At 41.1% G+C, this 23,167-nt stretch overlaps 1 protein-coding gene across 1 annotated transcript in view; it reads right to left on the reverse strand.

Moving 5' to 3' along the window:
• The window catches only part of RO60 (Ro60, Y RNA binding protein), a 35,458-nt gene that overhangs the window by 2,779 nt on the left and 9,512 nt on the right, over positions 1 to 23,167 (reverse strand). Inside the window, exons 2-8 of the mRNA XM_045026652.1 lie at positions 19,450 to 20,049; positions 18,349 to 18,569; positions 17,892 to 18,038; positions 8,860 to 8,997; positions 3,667 to 3,783; positions 2,214 to 2,327; positions 802 to 948 (exon numbers count right to left, since the gene is read on the reverse strand). Of these exons, the coding sequence (XP_044882587.1) occupies positions 802 to 948; positions 2,214 to 2,327; positions 3,667 to 3,783; positions 8,860 to 8,997; positions 17,892 to 18,038; positions 18,349 to 18,569; positions 19,450 to 20,029 (1,464 nt within the window). The 5' untranslated portion in view covers positions 20,030 to 20,049. The remainder of the gene's footprint in view (positions 1 to 801; positions 949 to 2,213; positions 2,328 to 3,666; positions 3,784 to 8,859; positions 8,998 to 17,891; positions 18,039 to 18,348; positions 18,570 to 19,449; positions 20,050 to 23,167) is intronic.

Genomic DNA, 23,167 nt, shown 5'->3' on the forward strand with positions numbered 1-23,167 from the left:
GCTGTGGTGATTAACTAAGTCTTTAGTGTTTGTGAAGAACTCTGAGGTCTAATTTTTAGTTTCTAGTTAAAAAAAACTGCAAATAAAAAAGTTGATTCAAAATGTGCAGTTTGACTTCATTATCAGTGAAGTTTCATTTCAAATCGACTTATAGGGAGAAAGTCTACAGAGCTTACATGATCAGCACAAGAAAAGCTACCGGAGGCCCTGCAGAGCTAGTAACTTCAGTAGCTTTCCTCCTGGAAAGGATAATAAGCAACATAAGCTCTGCTTTGAGTGGTTTTTTCACTCCTGTTGATCTGCCTTCTTTGCAGGCTCCCATAACCTTATACTGGCAGCTATTTCTATACAAGTTTTTACTTCATTACTGAAAACAACTCTATCACAAAGCACTGAGGGATATCAGAACTTCACTTTTTTTTGTACAAGTAGAATTTCACTGATTTACCAATCATATATCCAAGAGAAAAGTTCAAAAATTCACTAAGCACTAAGTATATAAAATTCTGTTACAGAAACTTAAACACAGGATTTAAATATTAGGCCAATAATTAATGACAAATTTTTATCTGAAAATTCCTGTTTTTGTTCCAAGATTTATCTGCAAACTAATGCCATTCATTTCTCCCTGAGTGTACAAAGATTCCAAAAATAAACCTTTTTTCTATACTACAAAAGCATACATTTATTGCATTAAACCACAAATGCTTACGTCTCCAAAACAAATTTCTGAACAATTTAATATTTTTTCCATTATTGTATGAGAGGAGAATGATACTGTATTATCAGAAGGTTATTTACCTCCCTGTATTCCTTCAGAGCAACTGCAGGATGAATATCTCCAGCAAAGGTCTCATCATCAGTGAACACAATAAAGACATCAGCTGCTGTGTGTGTTTTTTGAGCCCATATCATTGGAAGAGAACAATCAGTGTCACCCATTGGAATCTAAAAATACATAAGAATATTATTAAGAACTGTATAGGGCACTTCACCATAAAATTCTGGAAGTATTACAGTGATATCTTATAAATATTATCCTTTCATATTAACAGCTATGATTAACTATCCAAGAGCAATGTGGCCCTGAATTGGATAGTACAAAGGAGGACATGAGAAAGTTAACAGCTTTCCTACTTCTATCTACAATGTAGCATTCAATGGGTTACTCTTTGACATTAATTGCATTAGAAACATTGAACATAAAATGTATCAAAATATATTTAAAATGATGTTTATTTATAGAGCTGGTTGAAAATATTTCAGAGATACAGGGTTTTGTTAGAAAATGCAGATTTATCAAACCTGAAGTGTTTTGTTGAAAGATACTGGGTGATTCTAAGACGATCTAAGATACGTCGACTTCAGCTACGCTATTCTCATAGCTGAAGTTGCGTATCTGAGATCCATTTCCCCGCCCCGGTGTAGACCAGCCCTTAGTTGTGATGACTAATTCAGCAGGTCCCATCCTGCAATGCAACATGCATGTCTGCTGAAATCAGTGGAGTTCCACATGGGTGCACAAGTCTACCTATTCTCATCAAATTGTAGGACTAGGGCCTGAATTTTGGCCTTTTTTACTCAATACTGTAATTTGAGGCTAACCGAACCACTGATATCAACTGGAGTCTTATCCAACTGCAATGGGCTTTGGATACATCACCAGAGGAGTTTATTTCCCAGAAACTGATAAATTTTATGGCACATGCTGTTGTAAAGCACAAGTTAACAGTACTGAAAAATATGAATTAGAACATTGCAGTGACTATACAGAATTGAAGATATAAAGATGATTGTTTATACAGTTGCTTTGAAAATGTAAAGTACTTTATGTACTATATGCAGAAGCTTTTTTGGTAATATTACAAAAAAAATACACCATTTTGCCTTACAGAATTTATTGTTCTCATCTATTTTTTAAATTTATGAGACTATGTGCCAATACCACTTCTTTAAAATGAAGTGTTGAACTATTCAGATAGTAAAGTAATATGATTTGCTTGACATAGCTTTTCAGTAGAAATCAGGTATATTAAGAAAAACAAGAAGAGTATTTTACTAAAATGTAGAATAAATTCACTACTAGGGATTAATTAGAAAGCACAAATTAGAATGAAAATATTAACACTCTGATAAATTTATTGCCAAAAATTAAGACATAATTTGAATTATACAGTAACTACAGTACAACAAAACTAAAAGTGTTCACATACTTCAGACATTTTCAGTAATACTTGAGGTAATGTCATGTCTTTCGTCACTGGACAGGGGACTATTTCATCTGAAAAGGCAACAATATTGGAATCTTTCTCTGTGCGTGCAACAACCTGGGAGAAAAATAAGGTTTCAGGGAATTAGATCACGTATTTTAATTATATCACTTTGTAATTATCTGCAGTTAGTTTGTTTTTGATAATTCAACGTATTTTCTACTGAAAACACAAAGCACCAAATTAAAATAATACAGATATGACTGACTGCAAAAAAAGTGAAGTTAATGTTTCAACTCAACCCTTAATTTTCACTGTTATCCTAGAGTGCCTAAATATTACAAAAAGAACAGAACAGGAGTACTTGTGGCACCTTAGAGACTAACAAATTTATTTCAGCATAAGCTTTCGTGAGCTACAGCTCACTTCTTCGGATGCATAGAATGGAACACACAGACAGGAGATATTGTCTGTATGTTCCATTCTATGCATCCGAAAAAGTGAGCTGTAGCTCACGAAAGCTTATGCTGAAATAAATTTGTTAGTCTCTAAGGTGCCACAAGTACTCTTGTTCTTTTTGCGGATACAGACTAACACGGCTGCTACTCTGAAACCTGTAAATATTGCAGCAATCCAAGATGAACTAATGGACCTAATCACTATAACAAAAAAACCCTTAATTTTTAGTTTCTAGTTAAAAAGTTTGCATTTTTTCTGTGCTCTCTCTCTTTCCTTTCTGTTATAGGAAACTGACTGCATTTTGAACATGGTACATTTCTATTTTTCTATATTCCTGAAATTTAAAAAGCACAAGTAATTTCATTTTAAAGTTTAAAGTTTTAAAAACAAATTGACTGCTATTTGAAAAGTGCACTGGAGTATTTTTCTTAATTATTAATCTCCAGCAAAGTAATTTTAAAACCTAAAAAGGAAAAAAAAAGTATGTATTTTCCTCACCATTTAAAATATTATCATCCTTTCTAAATTAACATTCCATATGTGTGAATACATTCCTCAAAGCATGGCTTGATGAGATGGATTCATATATAAATATTTCCGCAAATCACTTTCAATTCAGTCTGCATTGTGCTGCAAGGAAAGTGATTTTAAGACAAAAGCAGCCTGAAGACTCCGCTAATATATGCTGGGTACCAGCCTAGTTTTTAGGCTGCTCTTATTGATTCTGGTTACCAACAGTCTCCAGGGGCCTTTCTAGCAACCATGCATAAGGGTGTCCTGGCCATATCTTCTATGCCAGAAGCCAGGAGGGGGTTGGAACAGAAGCTACTTTACGTGGCCCTATGCCACTCACAGATTTCCACCATGCTTAAGGAATCCTCTAGTGGCATCTTGAAGGCATCTTTGTGCCAGAAGAGCAGTACAATACTGACTCACTGTTCTTAATAATCAAGCCTAAAGAATTCTGGACGGCTACAAGAAAAGATCCATTTCTTACCATACACATTGCTGCAGCAACTGTACTAGCACTGAGCACACTGCCCAAAACTCTTTGTGTCATGGAACCACTGACATCAACTGCAAGCAAGAAACGCTTTCCTGTTGGTTCCACTGTCTAAACAATGACAGAAAAAAAATATATATATATATAAATCTCAGAATATTGATTTATTTTCAATTCTCTCCCCCCTTCCCCCCCCATCTCCCCCATTTCTATTCTAGGAGAGTATATTTAAAAGCAGTTAAACAAATCAAGTGAATTCCCCCTCTTTTGACACAATACTAAAATTACTAAACCTTTGCTACAAAAAATCAATACTATGTTACACATTACATTTACATAATGCCTCTCATGCAAAAGATTTCTAAAATGATTTGCAGAATCTTTTATAAAAATAGATAACTTATCTAGCTCTGAAATACAGAGCCAATCCTAAACAAGTAAGAACTACACAATAAGTTTTAGGAGGAAAAGAGCAACTTGATCTGTTTAAAGTAAATGGGAATTTAGCTTGACATAAGAAGTTACTCATGTTTAAATCTTGCCAAAAAGGAGATTAAATAATAACCCTGGCTCTGGTAAAAAATGTCTTGAAATCTTCATTGATGACACGTGATCAGGACCCTCATTTTTCAGTGTATCTGAAAGACTGCCCATGGAATCATGCTGCGGTATTGATTCATTACAGAAATTTGTCAGAAAATTGTCCCTCTAAATCACCAAATCCACCTAAAGTTCTCTCAAGAATGAATGAAACTAACCATACTACCAGCAGCTGAATTCAATTTAGCCAAACAATTCACTGGTCTACAATTTTTGAGAAGTTGTCTGCTTCAGAGATAAAATGTGCTATTTATTATGTATTTTGATGTGCTGAATTCAGATATGACAATTAAAACAACTCATTGGCTACTGTTTCTAAGATATTTAAGTTTTTACATTTTATGTCTATGTATATTGTGTAGATAGTAGAGTTTTAATCATAAATTGTAAACCTAGGTCTTTTCATGTGTTTATGGTTGCTTTACATGATAATATTTCACCTGTCCTGTTTATGTAACACTTTAAAAATCAGCAAAAGGGTCATCTAACTAAAATTTATTATGAAACAAAAGGCAAAAAACTATTATGTACGTAGTTTAGTCCTATTCAGTGTCTACTCGGTGCTTCTTGGCTTGTCTCTTGTATTCATTAAATGGAGCATCTCTTGTCACTGTCCAGCAATAGTCTGCAAGCATTGATGGGCTCCATTTGCCCTGATAGCGTTTCTCCATTGTTGCAATGTCCTGGTGAAATCGCTCGCCGTGCTCGTCGCTCACTGCTCCGCAGTTCAGTGGAAAAAAATCTAGATGAGAGTGCAAAAAATGTATCTTTAGTGACATGTTGCAACCAAGGCTTTTGTATGCCTTGAGGAGGTTTTCCACCAACAACCTGTAGTTGTCTGCCTTGTTGTTTCCGAGAAAATTTATTGCCACTAACTGGAAGGCTTTCCATGCTGTCTTTTCCTTGCCACGCAGTGCATGGCCAAATGCATCATCTCGAAGAAGTTCACGAATCTGAGGACCAACAAAGACACCTTCCTTTATCTTAGCTTCACTTAACCTTGGAAATTTTCCACGGAGGTACTTGAAAGCTGCTTGTGTTTTGTCAATGGCCTTGACAAAGTTCTTCATCAGACCCAGCTTGATGTGTAAGGGTGGTAACAAAATCTTCCTTGATTCAACAAGTGGTGGATGCTGAACACTTTTCCTCCCAGGCTCCAATGACTGTCGGAGTGGCCAATCTTTCTTGATGTAGTGGGAATCTCTTGCACGACTATCCCATTCGCAGAGAAAACAGCAGTACTTTGTGTATCCAGTCTGCAGACCAAGCAAGAGAGCAAGAACCTTCAAATTGCCACAAAGCTGCCATTGATGTTGGTCATAGTTTATGCACCTCAAAAGTTGTTTCATGTTGTCATAGGTTTCCTTCCTATGGACTGCATGACCAACTGGAATTGATGGCAAAACATTGCCATTATGCAGTAAAACAGCTTTAAGACTCGTCTTAGATGAATCAATGAACAGTCTCCACTCATCTGGATCGTGAACGATGTTGAGGGCTGCCATCACACCATCGATGTTGTTGCAGGCTACAAGATCACCTTCCATGAAGAAGAATGGGACAAGATCCTTTTGACGGTCACGGAACATGGAAACCCTAACATCACCTGCCAGGAGATTCCACTGCTGTAGTCTGGAGCCCAACAGCTCTGTCTTACTCTTGGGTAGTTCCAAATCCCTGACAAGGTCATTCAGTTCACCTTGTGTAATGAGGTGTGGTTCAGAGGAGGAGGATGGGAGAAAATGTGGGTCCTGTCACATTGATGGTTCAGGACCAGAAGTTTCATCCTCTTCCTCTTCCTCGTCTGACTCAAGTGAGAATGATTCTGGTGCATCAGGAACCGGCAGTCCTTCTCCGTGGGGTACTGGGCGTATAGCTGATGGAATGTTTGGATAATGCACAGTCCACTTTTTCTTCTTTGACACACCTTTCCCAACTGGAGGCACCATGCAGAAGTAACAATTGCTGGTATGATCTGTTGGCTCTCTCCAAATCATTGGCACTCCAAAAGGCATAGATTTCCTTTTCCTGTTCAACCACTGGCGAAGATTTGTTGCACAAGTGTTGCAGCATATGTGTGGGGCCCACCTCTTGTCCTGATCTCCAATTTTGCAGCCAGAATAAAGGTGATAGGCTTTCTTAACCATAGTGGTTATACTGCGCTTTTGTAATGCAAAAGTCACTTCACCACAAACATAGCAGAAGTTATCTGCACTGTTCACACAAGTACGAGGCATCTCTGCTCACTTTGGCTAAACAGAAATGTGTCCCTTTGCAAAATCAAACACTGACAAATAAGAGAGCACTACACTGTATGATTTCTAGAGCTGATATAGGGCAATTTGTTCAGCAGAGTGATGTAAGCTTCGTTATGATTGCATCATCCATGACTTCTAGGAATAACATGATGCAATTCATATCATGTATGACGCAATACCAGCTTCAGATTGCATCATTCATTGTTTTGCCTAAAAAGCAAGTACTGTCCAAACCCAGTCATAGATTTATTCATAGATCCAGTCAAAGATGTATTTTAGTCATTTCTGGTTTAAATTGAGATCCCTTCCCTTTATAACTCACTTATCCTCCGCTATTCCCAAGTCAAGGGTTGTATATACTGACCCAGTAGCATAACTTGAAAACTAGAGCCAATCAACAATTTTAAGCATCATTTTCGTTCTCAGTGACCCAGAATTAGTAAAGTTAGACTACATTTATTTCAGAAGCATTTTGGCTGTAGAGCAGTGTTATTTAAGTATTGTTTAAATGCAAAAGTACTATAGACTTCAAAATACTGTATTAGTGACAGAACTTACAACGCAATGTAAACTTTTTAAGAATTACACCCAGCTTACTTCAACATTTACCAGCATTTTTTTTCCATGAACCGTAGATTAGTAACTAGTGTAATTATAGAACTAATTAACTGGTGCATAATATCTGAAAGTCAATGGACATAAAAACGTGGCAATAAAATGCAGTCTTGACTTCATAATATTCTGTTTCCAGGACAGGCCCTGACACCCACGGGAAAAACCAACCAACCAAAACCAAAGACTAACTAGGTAACTGAGTGTTTTGGTTAACTCATCAAAATTATCACTTTCTAGCTTAGCTTCATTGTTCAGATATTCCTCAACTGAAACTGTTGGTTATCTGAAAACATCATCATACTGTGTTTTACAAAGTGGAATGCTAACAGATGAAATAACTTTATTATGTAATAATTTCATAACATGATTTAGTAATGTATTTTTTATTTTGTGCCAATGCTTTTGAACAAAGATGGATAGCTACAAAAGTTAAAAGGACACTATACTTTAAGGTGCCTAAACAAATATGGGGAAAATTCAATTATGGGGAGAATACTTCTCCCCTAAACACTTCATATATTAATCATGTTTATCAGAAAGGCACATTTATATCACAGACCTTAAAGTTCTTTAAAGCTGACTACATCTCATGATCAGACATGGCTAACAAAATGACAGCAAAAAATCTGTCCCTCAATTTAAAATAAACAACCTCCCCCCCAACATTAAGCTATGCTTAAACAAAAAACAAAACCACCACCCATTTTGGGCCATCTAAGTTTAAAAAAAACAAAAAACAACCCACTAACAATGCACTGGGTAGCTGGAAACAGATCCACTTGCACTATAAGAAAAAGAATTAAGGCAGTAGGCAAAATGTCCTTTAATAGTCTTGATGTAATGGGGTCATCACCCACCTCTTGCAAACACCCCCTTCTGGTTGAGGTGTCTGTGTCCTTTCAGTTTTGGTGACCCTTTCAGTGGTTCTTAGGCAGTTTTTCCAGTGACTCAGCCCTCTGACCCAGTCTCTCACACTATCTGCATGTGAACCAGAACAAACCCCTTCTGGGGTATACACTCCGCCAGGGTCTATCTCCGTACCCCACTGGTGGTGTTTCTCTAGCCCTCTCTGGGCTGTCTTTAATTAATCCCAGCCCTGATATGGGACCATACCCCCTGGGCTTCCTCCCTGGAAACACGATCTTCCTGCAGCCCTCCCCAGGCTCACTCCCTACTCAGTAGCAGCCAACCAAGAGCTCCTTCATTGCTCCCCGGCCCCTCCTAGCAAACTGTCTTTGGCTCAGTCTTAGCAGCCAGCCAGAAGCCTCTCGCTCCTCTGGTCCCTGCCAGAAGACTGTCTGTGGTCCTGCTGCTCTTCCAGCCAGACATGCAGTCCTTTCTTCTCCAGCACTAACTAACTATTGCTTTGTTCTGCAGCTCCTTTTTTATGGCTCTTCTGGCCCGACTGGCCGTTCCAGCAGCCTCTCTGATTGGCTGCTTCCTCGCAACCACTCTAGGCTCCTTGGAGGACCTCTCCACTGCTCCTTTTCAGGGATGGGTATGGTAGAATCCTGAGGCCTCCAGCAGGGGGCCACTGGGCCTAGTCCACCCCATCATACTTGGAGAGAATTTTAGGACCAATCTCAGTAAGTAAGAATACTTGTGTATCTTATTGCTTACTCTGCTTTAAAACACTCCAGATATTTGCAAAGCCAGGCTTATGACTTCTCTAGCAGGGATCTACAATATGATAGATAGTTAAACAGACCATTACCTTGAATGTTTTGTAAAAAGAGACATCAAGAGCTTCTAAAATGTCTTTATCAGGAAGCCACCGAAGTTTTCCCCGGTTTCCATGTCCTGTTTTGTAGGTTTTTAATGCAACCAAAACATGGAATGGATGTATTCGAGCCTATAAACAAAACATGCTTTAAAAATACATTTAAAGTACAAAGTTCAATTATTGCAGAAAATATTAACTACAAATTGCATTCTCTCTCTACAGTTGCAATTATCTGCCTTATTTTATTGTTTCTTCAAATTTTTAAAATACAATTATAGGCTCTCTCTGTGCACTTATTTCCTAAATTAAAAATCACAACAAAATAAAAACAAATGTGACTATGCACAAATATATCTCCTTTAGTCCCCACATCCCTTAACAACAACATACCTAAAGAGAGAAAAAAAGGTTATAGGGCTGCTTGCACCTCTGTCCCCTTTCTGGTCTGAGAGCACCCTCCTCAGCTGTTTGGCCTCATAACTTTACTTGACTCAGGGTGGAACTTTGCAATTCTCCCACTCTTAGACCTGGGCCTGGGTACAATTACCCTTCAAAAACCAGTGATATGCAGTGATCAACAACCTTCTTAAAAACAAAAGTATTTTTTATTTAGCAGTAGGAACAAAGCTTTAGAGAAAAATGATTTTAAAACAAACAGTCTACACACGTCTATCTTAACTATTAATTCCCACCATTTCACGATGGCGACCTATGTAAGCCCAGCTTCTCCAGACACCGCAACAGGTTCCTGTGCCTGAGGCTAGTTTAAGTCTGGTTACTTGCTTAGGTCTCCTTTTTTAAAACAGTCCTTTTGAAAACCTTTTGAGTTCTTTGTTCTCGTGTGCCTGGAAAGTCTGAGCCATTCCTGTTAAAAGCAGTTTCACAGGCTGGCCATAGGCCAGAGACAGAATAATTAAGTCCAATAGTTTTGGCATTATCCCATACCAACTCTTAAGTGTTTGCTGATAAATGGCTATATTGAGCGATTCTTCTCCTTCTGACCTATATTGCAGACTGCTCAATTGAGTTAAAGCAATTTTGTCATACAGCAAACATTATCCCAACAACCAGGCCAATACAGAACATAAATTATTACAGGGCACCACCAGAAATTTCACAATTTTCACAAATTTTACAGTATGCCCCAAAGGTTAACAAGTTTGGGCTCCGGCAAACCAGGGAGGAGGGTGAAGCAACTTAAAAAAAATTCAATGACTTATCACAGCAATTTTTTCCCCAGTAGCTCTCTCTCATTTATGTTGAGAGAACTCCAGATCCATTGCCTTTGTTAATCTCAACTGCGGCAGTGTACCATGGCATGAATCATTCAGCTAATCAGGTACCCAAACATTTAAGGCTTTATAGTTATAATCAACACTTTGAATTCCACCTAGAAGCTTACTGGAATCAGTGCAGATCACACAGCACTGGTCTAAAGTGCTCCCAAAGTGCAACTCCACTTGATAAGCAGACTGAAGCATTCACACTACCTTCAGCTTCCAAATAGTCCTAATGTGTACCCTGTGCACAGTGCATTGCAGCAGTCTAATCTTGAGAGTTAACAAAAGCATGGATAATTGTGTCACCAAGGTCCTCTCTCTCTCACAAAACATACACAAAATTGCACTCTTTTGATCAGGCACAGATGGAAAATCTCCACTAAGGCAACCAGGCGCATCCCAGGATCTAACAATACCATCATATCGTGCACCTGTTTTACAAATTGCAGTGACATTCCCTCTGCGAGGGGCATGGGTATGAGGGTGCCCACCAACATAAACTCAATTTTCTCTGGACTGCTTTGCAGCCTGCTAGCTCTCATCCATGCCCTAAGTTCATCAAGGCATTAGGCAAGTTGTTCCATTTCTCCAGCTGGGTCAGATGCAATGGAGATGTAGAGCTGTGTGTCATCAACCTATTGACTGAATTGCAGCCTATGTCTCTTCACTAACCCTCCTACCGATCATATACACATTAATCAAAGAAGTGACAATATCAATCCCTGCAACAATCCTACATGAGTGTTTGGGACAGAGCTGAAGTTGCCCATAAACATCTTTTGAATTTTTTTGAAAGAACAGAATCAAACAGCAGCAGCTACACCCATCCAAACTTCGCAAACAAGCCAACAAAAATCTCATGGTCAACTGAATGACAGATCTTAAAAAAAAAAAAAATCAACAGGCATACTTTTAGAACAATCTAGTATAAAATGAAAACATCAACAATTTAAAGTAATAACAAAAGGGGGGAAAAAACCAGAACTTATGCCTGGGAATCTTCTAGCTTGGAAGATTTGAGGGACAGAATACAACCCTGTTAAGCATTCTCCATCTTAATAACTGAAAGAGATTTCTTTTGGGTTGACCTATTATAGCACATAAATAGGGTTTCATCTCAGAGCTAAGTGGAAAAAATAAATCCTTTTTCAAAATAGAAAAGTTGTCATTTTTATGTATTAAATATGAAAGTACGCTGCCAAATTCAGTTATTTGAAACTGACTTTTTTGGAAAAGTACTATGTTAGCCTATTCAAGTGGTCCCCAAACTTTTCAGGGTCATTCCCTGCCTTGTCCACGTCCATACCCACACCTCCTGAAGCAACATTCAGGCTATGCGGACAGGGGTAAGGGAGCCGAGGCTGGGACCGCAGCTGGGGGTAGGGTTGGGAGCAGAGCTGAGGCTAGGTTGTGGTGCAGACTGGGACTGCGGAGCTGTGGCTGAGGGCCAAGGCTGGAGCAAAGCTGGGGCCAAAGCAGGGCTGGGTTGGCGCTCCCTCCCCGCCCCCTGTGCGGGCTGGCCTGGGCCCCAATGTGCCTACCTGAATGTTCCTCTGTGTCCCCCAGGGGTTACGTCCCACAGTTTGGGGACCACCAGTCTATTGTCTGTTATGTATTTTAGCCATTGTTTTTTATTTTGCTTTACTAATTTATTTTTCCCCTCATTTTGTTCTCCTTTAGTGGTGTTTATGTAGCTTGCTTGTGCCAACAAGCAACTGTGCAGGTCCAACAGATCTAAACATGTACACACCTTCCCTCTTTCATAATAGCTCCTCCCCCCTTTTGGTCACTCCTTTCCCTGCCAGTTCTGATGCTATAAGCTTTTTGGAGGGATCTGGGAAAGAGCAGACCCTTTCTTCTCACAAGCTTCTGCTCTTCTGTGAGCCTCTTGGAGAGGATCCTGGAAAATGAAGATTCCCTAACTGCATTATCCCCAGTCCATGGAAGGCCCAGGGAAGGAGCCACGTGCTGAAGTCCAAGTAACTCATTCATCATTGTGGCAAGGACCACCCCACTTTCTTCCTTCATTTTCTCACCACGTGCCTCTAAAGGCTCAGATAGTAAGGGGAGTGGGGGCGGGGGGAAGAGTCTCTCTCCCCACTTATCATGCTTTGTCTTCCTGTCTTGACTCTATGCATGTCTTCTCCACTTGCTCTCCTAGTTTCCTCCGGGATCCCTAAGAGTGAGGAGATACCTTCACAACCTCACTTCTTCTGCTCCTTCTCCTTGTGCAGGGGCCTGAAAATGGAACGTACACCAGGCTGCTCTTCCAGTCCATTCCCAGGCTTCTGCTAGATTTTTCCATTAACAATCTTAAACTTTCAGAAATTCATAAATTTAAAGTATTTCTAATTATATAGCAGCATCCAAACAAACTCTGAAATAGCACTTTTACCCCACTATTGGAGTAGCTTCAGAAGACCATGTACAATTGATTACTTTTCTGTGGAGAAAGTGAACTTTTACCCCACTATTGGAGTAGCTTCAGAAGACCATGTACAATTGATTACTAAAGCAGTACATAAGAATGCTTAAGTTATAACATTAATGCATGAGACCAGCAAATGAAATTATCCATGGCTTCAACTCAGGAAAGCACTTAGTCAAATACTTAAAGTTAAGTATTTGACTAAGTGCTTTCCTGAATCCAGGTTCATAAGCAAAGTGAAGTCAACTGCAGAATAGTAAAAAAATAACTTTTCACATAAAAAGGTTATCTTTGATTAGCAATTATTATATGTAATTGTATTTAACTATGTCAAAGCATACCTAAACATTTCTCATCAATACATGCACTTCTGAGGTTTTTAAGAAATGCAATTTAGGAAGAGAATCATACCAGAAGTAAAAGCACTGAGGCCTGGTCCACACTAGGACTTTAATTCGAATTTAGCAGCGTTAATTCGAATTAACCGTGCACCCGTCCACACCAGGAAGCCATTTAATTCGACCTAAAGGGCTCTTTAGTTCGAATTCCGTACTCCACCCCGACGAGGGGAGTAGCGCTAAATTCGACATGGCTATGTCGAATTAGGCTAGGTGTGGATGCAAATCGAACTTACTAGCTCCAGGAGCTATCCCACACTGCACCACTCTGTTGACGCTCTGGACAGCAGTCCGAGCTTGGATGCTCTGACCAGCCACACAGGAAAAGTCCCGGGAAAATTTGAATTCCTTTTCCTGTCTGGACAGTTAGAATCTCATTTCGTGGTTGGACATCGGGGCGAGCTCAGCAGCACCGGCAGCGATGCAGAGCTCTCCAGCAGAGGAGTTCATGTAATCTCTGAATAGAAAGAGGGACCCAGCATAGACTGACCGGGAACTCTTGGATCTGATTGGTGTGTGGGGCGAGGAGTCTGTGCTTTTGGAGCTGCGCTCCAAAAAACGGAATGCAAAGACCTACGAGAAGGTCTCCAAAGCCATGAGAGACAGAGGATACAGCCAGGATGCAACGCAGCGCCGCGTGAAAATCAAGGACCCCAGACAAGGCTACCAAAAAATCAAAGCGGCAAACGGACGCTACGGAGCCTGCCACCACTGGCCCACCAGTGACCATGGACTCTGACGATGGGACAGTGTCGACAGCCAGTTCCTCGGCGATGTTCGCGGACGGGGAAGATGAGGAAGGGTTTGTGGAGGACGAGGCAGACGACAGCGCTTACAACACTGGTTTCCCCGACAGCCAGGATCTCTTCATCACCGTCATGGAGATCCCCTACCAACCATCCCCGGCCATTAACCCGGATCCTGAATCAGGGGAAGGAGCAGTCGGTAAGTGCTTTAACCATGTTAACTTTTATTCTTAATATAACAGGAATCTGAAGTATGTGAAAAGGAGGTCTCTCTATATATGGGGATAGAACAGAAATCCCCCTGGGAGATCTCCACGAAGCTCTCCTGGAGGTAATCGAAAAGCCTCCGCAGGAGGTTCCTGGGGAGAGCTGCCTTATTGGGTGCTCCGTGGTAGCACACTTTTCCGCGCCAGGCTTTCATGAGGTACTCAGGGAGCATTGCCTCCCCGAGCACGGCTGCATAGGGCCCTGGTTTGTGCTGGCTTTCACGCAGCATGCGCTCTCTATCTCCTTCAGTGACCGTCCTCAGGGTGATCTCGCTCAGAGACTCCTGCATCTAATTAGGGGAATTACTGTAATGTTACGCCTGGTCCAAAGTATTTTTAAAAAATCTCCGAACAGACGGCATAGCAGAGACTCAGCACGCTGCTGCGTGACGAGCGTAACGGAAACCCAAAGAATCAAATGGATGCTCATGGAGGGAGGGGGGACTGAGGACGCAAGGTATCCCACAGTTCCTGCTGTCTCCGAAAAGGATTTGCATTCTTGGCTGAGCTCCAAATGCTTCTAGGGTCAAAAACAGTGTCCGCGGTGGGTCAGGGCATAGCTCGGCAATTTACGCAGCCCCCCACCCACCCCCAGAAGTGAAAGGGAAAACAATCCTCTCTTGACTCTTTTACATGTCACCCTATCTTTACTGAATGCTGCAGATAGACGCGATGGTGCAGCACTCAACACCAACATCCTTGCTCCCCCCACGCTATGGATGGCTGATGGTACAATAAGACTGATATCCATCGTCATCATCAGCCTATTGGCACATGGGGCAGTGCAAAAGGACTGGTAACCATGCTGACTAGCATCTGTTAGGTCGATCAAGGGCGCCTGGCCCTAATTTTTCCTGGTAGATGGTACAGTATGGCTGATAACCATCGTCATCATAGCAACAGGGGGCTGAGCTTCATCAGCCCCCACCCTTCATGTGTAAAGAAAAGATTCAATTGCCCCTGGACTAGCAGCAGGATGCTGGGCTCCTCTCCTCCACACTCCTTAATGTCCTATCTGGACTATCATAGCAACTGGAGGCTGCCTTCCACTCATTTCTCACTAACAAGTCACTGTGTCTTATTCCTGCATTCTTTATTACTTCATCACACAAGTGGGGGGACAATGCTATGGTAGCCCAGGAAGGCTGGGGGAAGAATGGAATGAACAGGTGGGGTTGTTGCAGGAGCACCCCCGGTGAATAGCATACAGCTCATAATCTATGCAGGATCTGACACAGAGCAGCTGTGCTCTCTGGTTCTCTGATACAGTGGTTCTCTAGTACACTTGCCCATATTCCAGGCAGGACTGATTCTATTTTTAGATACCAAAAAGGAGGGATTGACTCAGGGAGTCATTCCCAATTTTGGCTTTTGTGCCCCTGGCTAAGAGCAGCCAGGGGCACTTATGACAGCAGCAAATGGTACAGTGCAAAAGGACTGGTAACCATGCCCATCTTATTACCAATTTATGGTATGGTAGATGGTACAGTATGGCTGGTAACCATCTCTGCTGTCATGCAAAAGCAAAAGCATGCTGCTGTGTAGCGCTGCTGGACCGCCTCTGTCAGCAGCATCTAGTACACATACGGTGACAGGCACAAAAGGCAAAACAGGCTCCATGGTTTCCACGCTGTGGCGTCTGCCAGGGCAATCCAGGGAAAACGGGCTTGAAATGATTGTCGGCTGTAGCTTTCCCAGAGGAAGGGATGACTGACGACATTTACCCAGAACCACCCGCGAAAATGGTTTTTGCCCCATCAGGCACTGGGATCTCAACCCAGAATTCACAGAGACAGAGTAGACTGTGTTCATTGTTCGCAAAAATGTATCTTTGCAAGGAATTCACTCCCTTTTTCCCTTCACACAGCTTCGACTGTGTCCAGACCTGCCACAGCATCCCCCTCACAGAGGCTTGCAAAGATTAGGCGGCGAAATAGAAAGACACGGGACGAGATGTTCGCTGAACTTATGGGGTGCTCCCGAGACGAGGCGGACCAGCAGAGCCAGTGGAGGGAGACCCTCTCTCTGTACCAGCGCTCACACAGCGAACGGGAGGAGAGGTGGTGTGAGGAAGACAAGCAGGCGACTCAAACGCTGCTTGGACTAATGAGGGAGCAAACGGACATGCTCCTGCGCCTTGTGCATGTTCTGCAGGACCTCAGGCAGGAGGACAGAGCCCCCCTGCAGTGTATCTGCAACCGCCCTCCCCCGCCACAAAGTCCCATACCCCCCTCACCCAAAATAACCAGAAGGAGGGGCGCCAGAGGCCATGAAAACTGTCACTGCACCCCAGCAGAGTGCTCAAGTACCCAAAAGCTCTCATACCCTAAATTTTGAGAAGTCCTTTCCTTCCCACCTCACCCAAGCCCCCATCCCAGTTTCATCCCCTAACTGTCTAGTTGATAATAAAAAATACTTTTCTGTTAATTACTGTTTCCGTCATGTTCTTTTAGAGGAGACTGTGTTTGAAGGGGGGGGAAGGGGGTTGGTAATTGGACAGGACACTCACCTTTACCAGGGTACAGACATGGGGGCAGGATCAGCAGCAGGTCACACACACGCTGCAGTCAGTACGCACCCTGGTCGGTATGGGAGGTGGTTTGCAGGTTCTGTGTGGGTGGGGGGGTACGTGACTTTGTAGCGGGGGAGGGAGGTTACAGATCTCATGCAACGGTCCCTGTCCTGGACCACAGAGCCACGCAGCAGAGGAATCTGTATCCGTCCTCCCACGCCAAAAGGCCACATAGCCCCCGCACACAGAGTCCCAAAAAGGAGGGATGGCAGGCTCCGTTGAAACATCCAGTCTGGCACTGCAGACCGCTCTGGGAGCAGGAGCCTGTCATTCCTCAAGTTTACAGGCGGTCTTTACATCACTGCACACCCTACCCAGCACAGTCCGTGTCCCAGTTTCAACCCTGTAACGCAAAGTCATCAATAAAGAAACCTTTGTAAAGTTACAGTGGAACATGTATTTTATTTTTAAACGTGTGTTGGAAGTTGGGGAAGCGGGGTGGGCGGGGTATGTAACTGCAGATGCTAGTCAACAGTAACTTGGTCAAGAAACAGGGGCAGGTTCAGCTTCTCTGTAAAGAAACTGAACAGTCTCAGGTCACGCTGCTCACTGCTCGCTGGTACTTGAAGAGTTCCTTGTCACTGTGCAAGGCACCTGCACAGAGCTTCACGAGCCAGGGCATTAGCGGGTAGGCTGGGTCCCCGACGATCACTATAGGCATCTGCACATCCCCAAGACTTATTTTGTGGTCCGGGAAGAAACTACCTTCCTGCAGGCGTCTAAACAGACCAGAGTTCCTGAAAACACGGACGTCATGAACTTTGCCTGGCCACCCGACGCTGATGTTGGTAAAATGTCCCCCATGGTCCACCAGTGCTCGCAGCACCATTGAAAAGTAGCCCTATTTCTCAGCAGCTGACTGTGGAAGAGGTGGACGATAAGGTGCGAGGAGTTGACAACGGCCATAACTGCAGCAGGATCCGTGCTCAAAGTGCTGTGGCGCCCGCGCTGTCACTGAGCAGAAAAGTGCACGAACAGATTGCCCGCAGGCGCTTTCAGGGAGGGAGGGAGGGAGGGCGTGATTGACGGTTCAATGATGACAGTTACCCAAAACCACCCTCGACACATTTTTCCCCCCAGCATGCATTGGGGGGAAATCCCAGAATTCCAATGGGCAGCGGGGAGTGCGGGAACTGTGGGATAGCTTCCCACAGTGCACCGCTTCCAAAGTCGACACTGGCCCCGTTACTGTGGACTCACACAGTCGAACTAGTGTATTTAGTGTGGATACACAACTTCGACTTCATAAGGTCGATTCCACAAATTCGAATTAAGTTGATTCGAAATAGTCTTGTAGTGTAGACATACCCTGAGTAGTGAAAACAGTTCTTACCTTTTTTAACAGTTTCTCATTTCTCAGTCTTTCACACACTATTGCTACTTCTGGGCTTGCTGGTTCAAGTACTGAATTTGCAGTCATCTTTCCTAGATTCCTCAACATTGCTGTAATGGGCATCTCCTGCAACAATGCCTTCCACACCTGTTACAGTAGTATATGGGGGGAGACAACATTTTAATTTGATGAGAGACTCTGTCTGGTGTATACACAAAACATCAAGCAAAATATGTAAACAATGTACTTTAAAATGTCAAAATTATACAGAGAGCTTCATCATGTTGAATTAACGACTTAAAGCTTTTTTTTTTTTTTTTTTTTTTTTTAAGAGTTCCATTTGGATAAAAATATATTTTCAGCAATCCAAAATTGTCAAGATAAAAAAAGACAACGAATTTTAAAAGGGCATTAGTTATTTGATGCAAGACGTTAATATTTACATACACATACCCACCTCTTTAGATTTCAAATGGTTTGTCTGGAGATGCTCCCTAACTAGCTTATACTCTTCTATCAAATGAATAACTTCCAGTTCATCTTTCGTACGTTTCACTTTCTCCACAGCCTCCAGATATTTTAACAATTTTTCAGTTTCAGAAGAAAATTCCTTGTCTTTATATGCCTCTTGGACTTCCTTCCACCCCTTAGTGATATACTTAGTAACTACAGCGAGTCCTATTGAAAGACAAAAATATTTTCCATTCAGGATTATGACCCAGCTATCAGAGAGTTTAGTAAGTCTGGCAGGAGAGTTGGTTAGAAGGATGCTTTTAACTATGGTTTCATTCCCAGAACTGCTAGCCAGCTATCAGTAGAGTGGGTCTAAGTTAGAACACTACAGTCAAATACATTAGGATGCACAATTCAGAATACTTTCCAAGATTTATTTTATTTACTGTATCATCTCCCTTTGGAAGGCTGAAACTTAATACAAGTCGTCTTCTTTACAATGTTTTGTCCCCTACCCAATGCCCCAGCAAGCACAGCCTTGTGAAAAATAAGGGGATAAAACTAGTCAGAACATACAATGAAAAGATGACTGTCAATCTATGTATAAATATTTCAGTTACCCCAACACGCTACAAAACATTAAAACATTTTGAAGTAATCTGCATTTTTTAACATATAAAAATAGATTATATTTGAGGAGAAACATAAAACTGTGACCAAAGGTCAAAAATAATGAGGAAACAACAGATCTGGTTGAATAATGAAAAAATAAATGTATTTGCCAACTGATGGGGAAAAAAATCAACTGAATGATTTGTAAGAATTATTCAGCCATCTCTTGACAGCAGTCACACAAAATAATGAAAGACCACATTTATTCTTAAAGAGTCAAGATAAACTGACCATGTTTTCTAGCTATCAGCTTTTGTTTTATTTCTAAAGTTTAACCTGAAGGATACATGGATGCTGAGAGACCACTACACCATCAGGACCTTTAGACTTCCAGGACAGACATATGCTAGAAATGAAAGGCTTAATGTAGTATCTGATATAACATATTTTCTTAACTACTCCAGTCTCAAGGTCAATAAAACATTACTGTTACCTTCACTGGCAGGTTTTAGGTGGGACAACCTCAGCAGATCTTTATGAGACCAACCATTTCTTTGTTTATATTTTGTAACTGCTAAAGCAACCGCCAGGCCATTCTTTCCATTGTACCAGTCTGCAACAGCTTTTCTAAGGGCACGGCCCCACATGCCACACTTCATGCCCTCCTTCAGATCCTTTTTAAACTGGATGAAAGTAAACAGATGAGTTGGTATGCGGCAGACTTCAGAAACAGCCTTAAATGCTGCTTGTTTCGTTTTTGCATCAGAGCACTGTGAACAAATTGCAAGAGCAAAAAGCATGGGCTCCTGTTTTGCTGCCCTTCCTTCCAGGCTGAATGTCTTTATTTCCTGTACCACATCACAACCTTTACCATCTTCAATCAGTCTTATTAAAACTTCAGCATTTTCAAAGCCAAGTTTCTGCTCATTGATGTAGTATGTACCACCTTCTGAACCAAAACATAAGAAACGGTGGAGTCGATTCATATCGGTGACCTGCCATACATATCCACCTTCAGAGTTCGGCACCTGCTTCTCATTCAAGGGCTGCATTTGGTTTGCGTCTTCATCCATTGCTTACAGTTTCAGGAAGCCTGTTAAAAAAGAGAGTTCAACTTTACTACAAATAAACGTTGAACTATGTTGGATTTTTTGGCTCGTAACATTTCCTCCTCTTACATCTGTAGCCAAATGAGTACATTATATCTAATGCCTTCTCCCCTTGCCTCTTCTAGATTTATATTAAACATACTCCAGAACAGCAATAACATAGACCAATAAATGCTTAAGTTATTAAAGAGCATCTTCAAATAATATATTTAAAAATTGGGTTTATGCCCTTTTTGGCTTTGCTATAACATATAAATAAGTTGTGAAAAGGTTTGCTTTAAGCAGGGATATCAAGTTTGGTTTTAATTTCCTCTCAATTTGCTGGTGGTCTCAAAGCATTTGTATTGTTAGCCCTAACAGCTTAATTGAAGGGGTAGAGGTACTCAATATTTAAATACATCCTTTATCTAAAATGTTAGTCACTGAAGATAAGTAAGTGTTGATTAAAAAAAAAAAAGTCATAAGCAGTCCAACTAAAAATTCTGAGTGATGTCAGCATTTTACTAGTTCTCCACGCAGGTAAGTCTTCCAGGGAAGTTAGGTCCTGAAAATCTGTGGGACAGGTTGTACCTAAGACTAGCAAAATGATACTAAACTTTATGAAGGGGAATTTTTTAAATTCAAGCTAATTAGGAAGAGCCTTAATCCCAAAGATGAAAACTTAAATTCCTTAGAACCAGCATACAGGCTAGTTAAAGGTGACCTGCCAAGGGAAAGATGGTGTTTGTGCTCTGTCTGATGTTATAAAAATTATTATAAAGATTTTTTTTAAATTAAAATTTATCAGATCTTTCCCCCCCATTTTTTTCTGGAGGGCTGAATGACAACACTGCATTTGATAAAGGTAAGAGACCTGAGCAACTCAGAACGCAAGAGAGTCCTAGACTTTAAAACAAACAAAAAAAACTTTTTGTATTTTGTTTGTTTTGGTTATCATCTATTTAAATGAAACACCTGAAAAATAATGAAGAAAAATGCCATCATTAATAAAGATTCAAACACACTTGTCCTTTTATATGAGACCTTAGAAAGCTCACAAGCAAAGAGAGAAAGAGAAACAAAACACATCCCAAACCTTTCAGGTCTTGTTTACACTGTTAGACAGAGAACTAAACACAATATAATCTGTAGGTATACCATATTCTTATTCCTATCCAAAATAAGACGCAAGGCCACAAAATGTATATGGTTAAAAGGTAAAAAGTTATTTTTTGAGAAGTAAAAATCCAGTTGTAGTGTAGCCAAAAGAAAGACTCATACATCATAACAAGTGAAACATAAGCTGGAAATTAGAAGACCTAAGTGGAAATTTGAAGATATAGACTTTGCATGTTTTTATGTCTTGGGCTATTAAGTATCAGAAAGAACAATCCTTTGAGTGTCAGATGATCTTCTAGATTACTAGGGAGTAAAAGGAGCAACAGAAAAGACTAAGTACATTAGCTTCTCTGGAAAGTACTTCGCTGCATCAATTTTAAGTACAGAAGATCACAGACCTATTCTTTTAGGAGTAAAAAAGATGAGGCACTGTCACATCCTGCGGTCACTGATCATGACTAGCTCACACATTTTTATAGGTGTTAAACTCTATTACTGTTTAAAAGCATTTTAATTAAAAACATAATCAACATTTTTAGTTATTAATTCTATTCCTACTTTGACATCTCAGAGATTGAAGAGAGTCAGTATTCTACTCCCCTATATGTGATGAGATATACACACCCTATCCAGGAATTACAAGGGAAAGAGTTAAAGATTAGTTGTCTCGTTGTATCCCTACTCTGCTAGATACACATTTTTTTTGACAAGCAGTGAGGTGCCAGCAACTGGATTAGGAATGTTAATTTTATTAATCTTTTATTTTCAAATAAAATTTCCAAGAAGTATTTCTCACTGTGATTTTTAAAGCAAGTATGTGCAACTTTTTTTTAAAGGTCAACAGCTCTCTGTTCAAAAACTGCTTGCAGCCAGACTCTAATTTTAAAACACACACTGACTTCGGAGACACGCCAGATACCCTGAAAATAAGTGTTAGCTAAAAGGGCTGCATCTAAGGTATATATGCAACAAAAAGTGTTTTGATATCTGAAACACATGATATTCCAACATGTATGAAGTAGTATGCTTTGCCAAATTGCAGCTATAGTTACATCATACTTTCAAAATACTGGGCTACATTAATCTTTAAAGTCAAGTGTTACACAAGAGATTAATTTAGTCAATTAACAAATTACAAAGGTTTTCTTCCACGTGTAAAAAGATTTTGGTATAGAACACTAACCTGAACATCTCAGTAATAATACAAGTGGGATGTGCAACAGATTGTGACTCTCAGGAATCAGAATCCTGTGTGTGAAATCTATGGAGTGATTTTACCCTGTGTTGTAAGTACCTGCACTTCTGTAATTCTGTACTGTGACGTGTTGGACCCCTTGGGAAGTCACCTGATGTGCTGATATACCACTGAGTCTACCTGTTCTGCAGCATAGGCCCCCTTGAACTTGTCTTGCTGAGCCAGGCTATTAAAGCCTTCTCTAAGAGTATGTCTATGCTACGAAATTAGGTCAAATTTATAGAAGTCGGTTCTTTAGAAATCATTTTTATACAGTCGATTGTGTGTCCCCCCACAGAAAATGCTCTAAGTGCATTAAGTCAACGGACTGTGTCTACAGTACCAAGGCTAGCGTCGACTTCCAGAGAGTTACACTGTGGGTAGCTATCCCACAGTTCCTGCAGTCTCTGCTGCCCATTGGGATTCTGGGTTGAGATCCCAATGCCTGATGGGGCAAAAACAGTGTCACGGGTGGTTCTGGGTAAATGTCGTCAGGCCCCCCTCTCCCTCCCTCCCTCTCTCCGTGAAAGCAACAGCAGACAATCATTTCATGCCTTTTTTTCCTGGGTTACCTGTGTAGACGCCATACCACGGCAAGCATGGAACCCACACAGCTGAGATTCACTGTAACTCTCCTGGGTGCTGGCAGACGTGGGACTGCATTGCTATACAGCAGCCACTCCTTGCCTTTTGACAACAGACGGCGCGTTATGATTGGTAGCCGTCGTCATCATATTCCTGGGAGCTCTTTTAACCAACCCTGGTGAGGT

Source organism: Mauremys mutica, chromosome 8 (genome assembly GCF_020497125.1).
Source record: "Mauremys mutica isolate MM-2020 ecotype Southern chromosome 8, ASM2049712v1, whole genome shotgun sequence".
NCBI classification, from domain to species: domain Eukaryota; kingdom Metazoa; phylum Chordata; order Testudines; family Geoemydidae; genus Mauremys; species Mauremys mutica.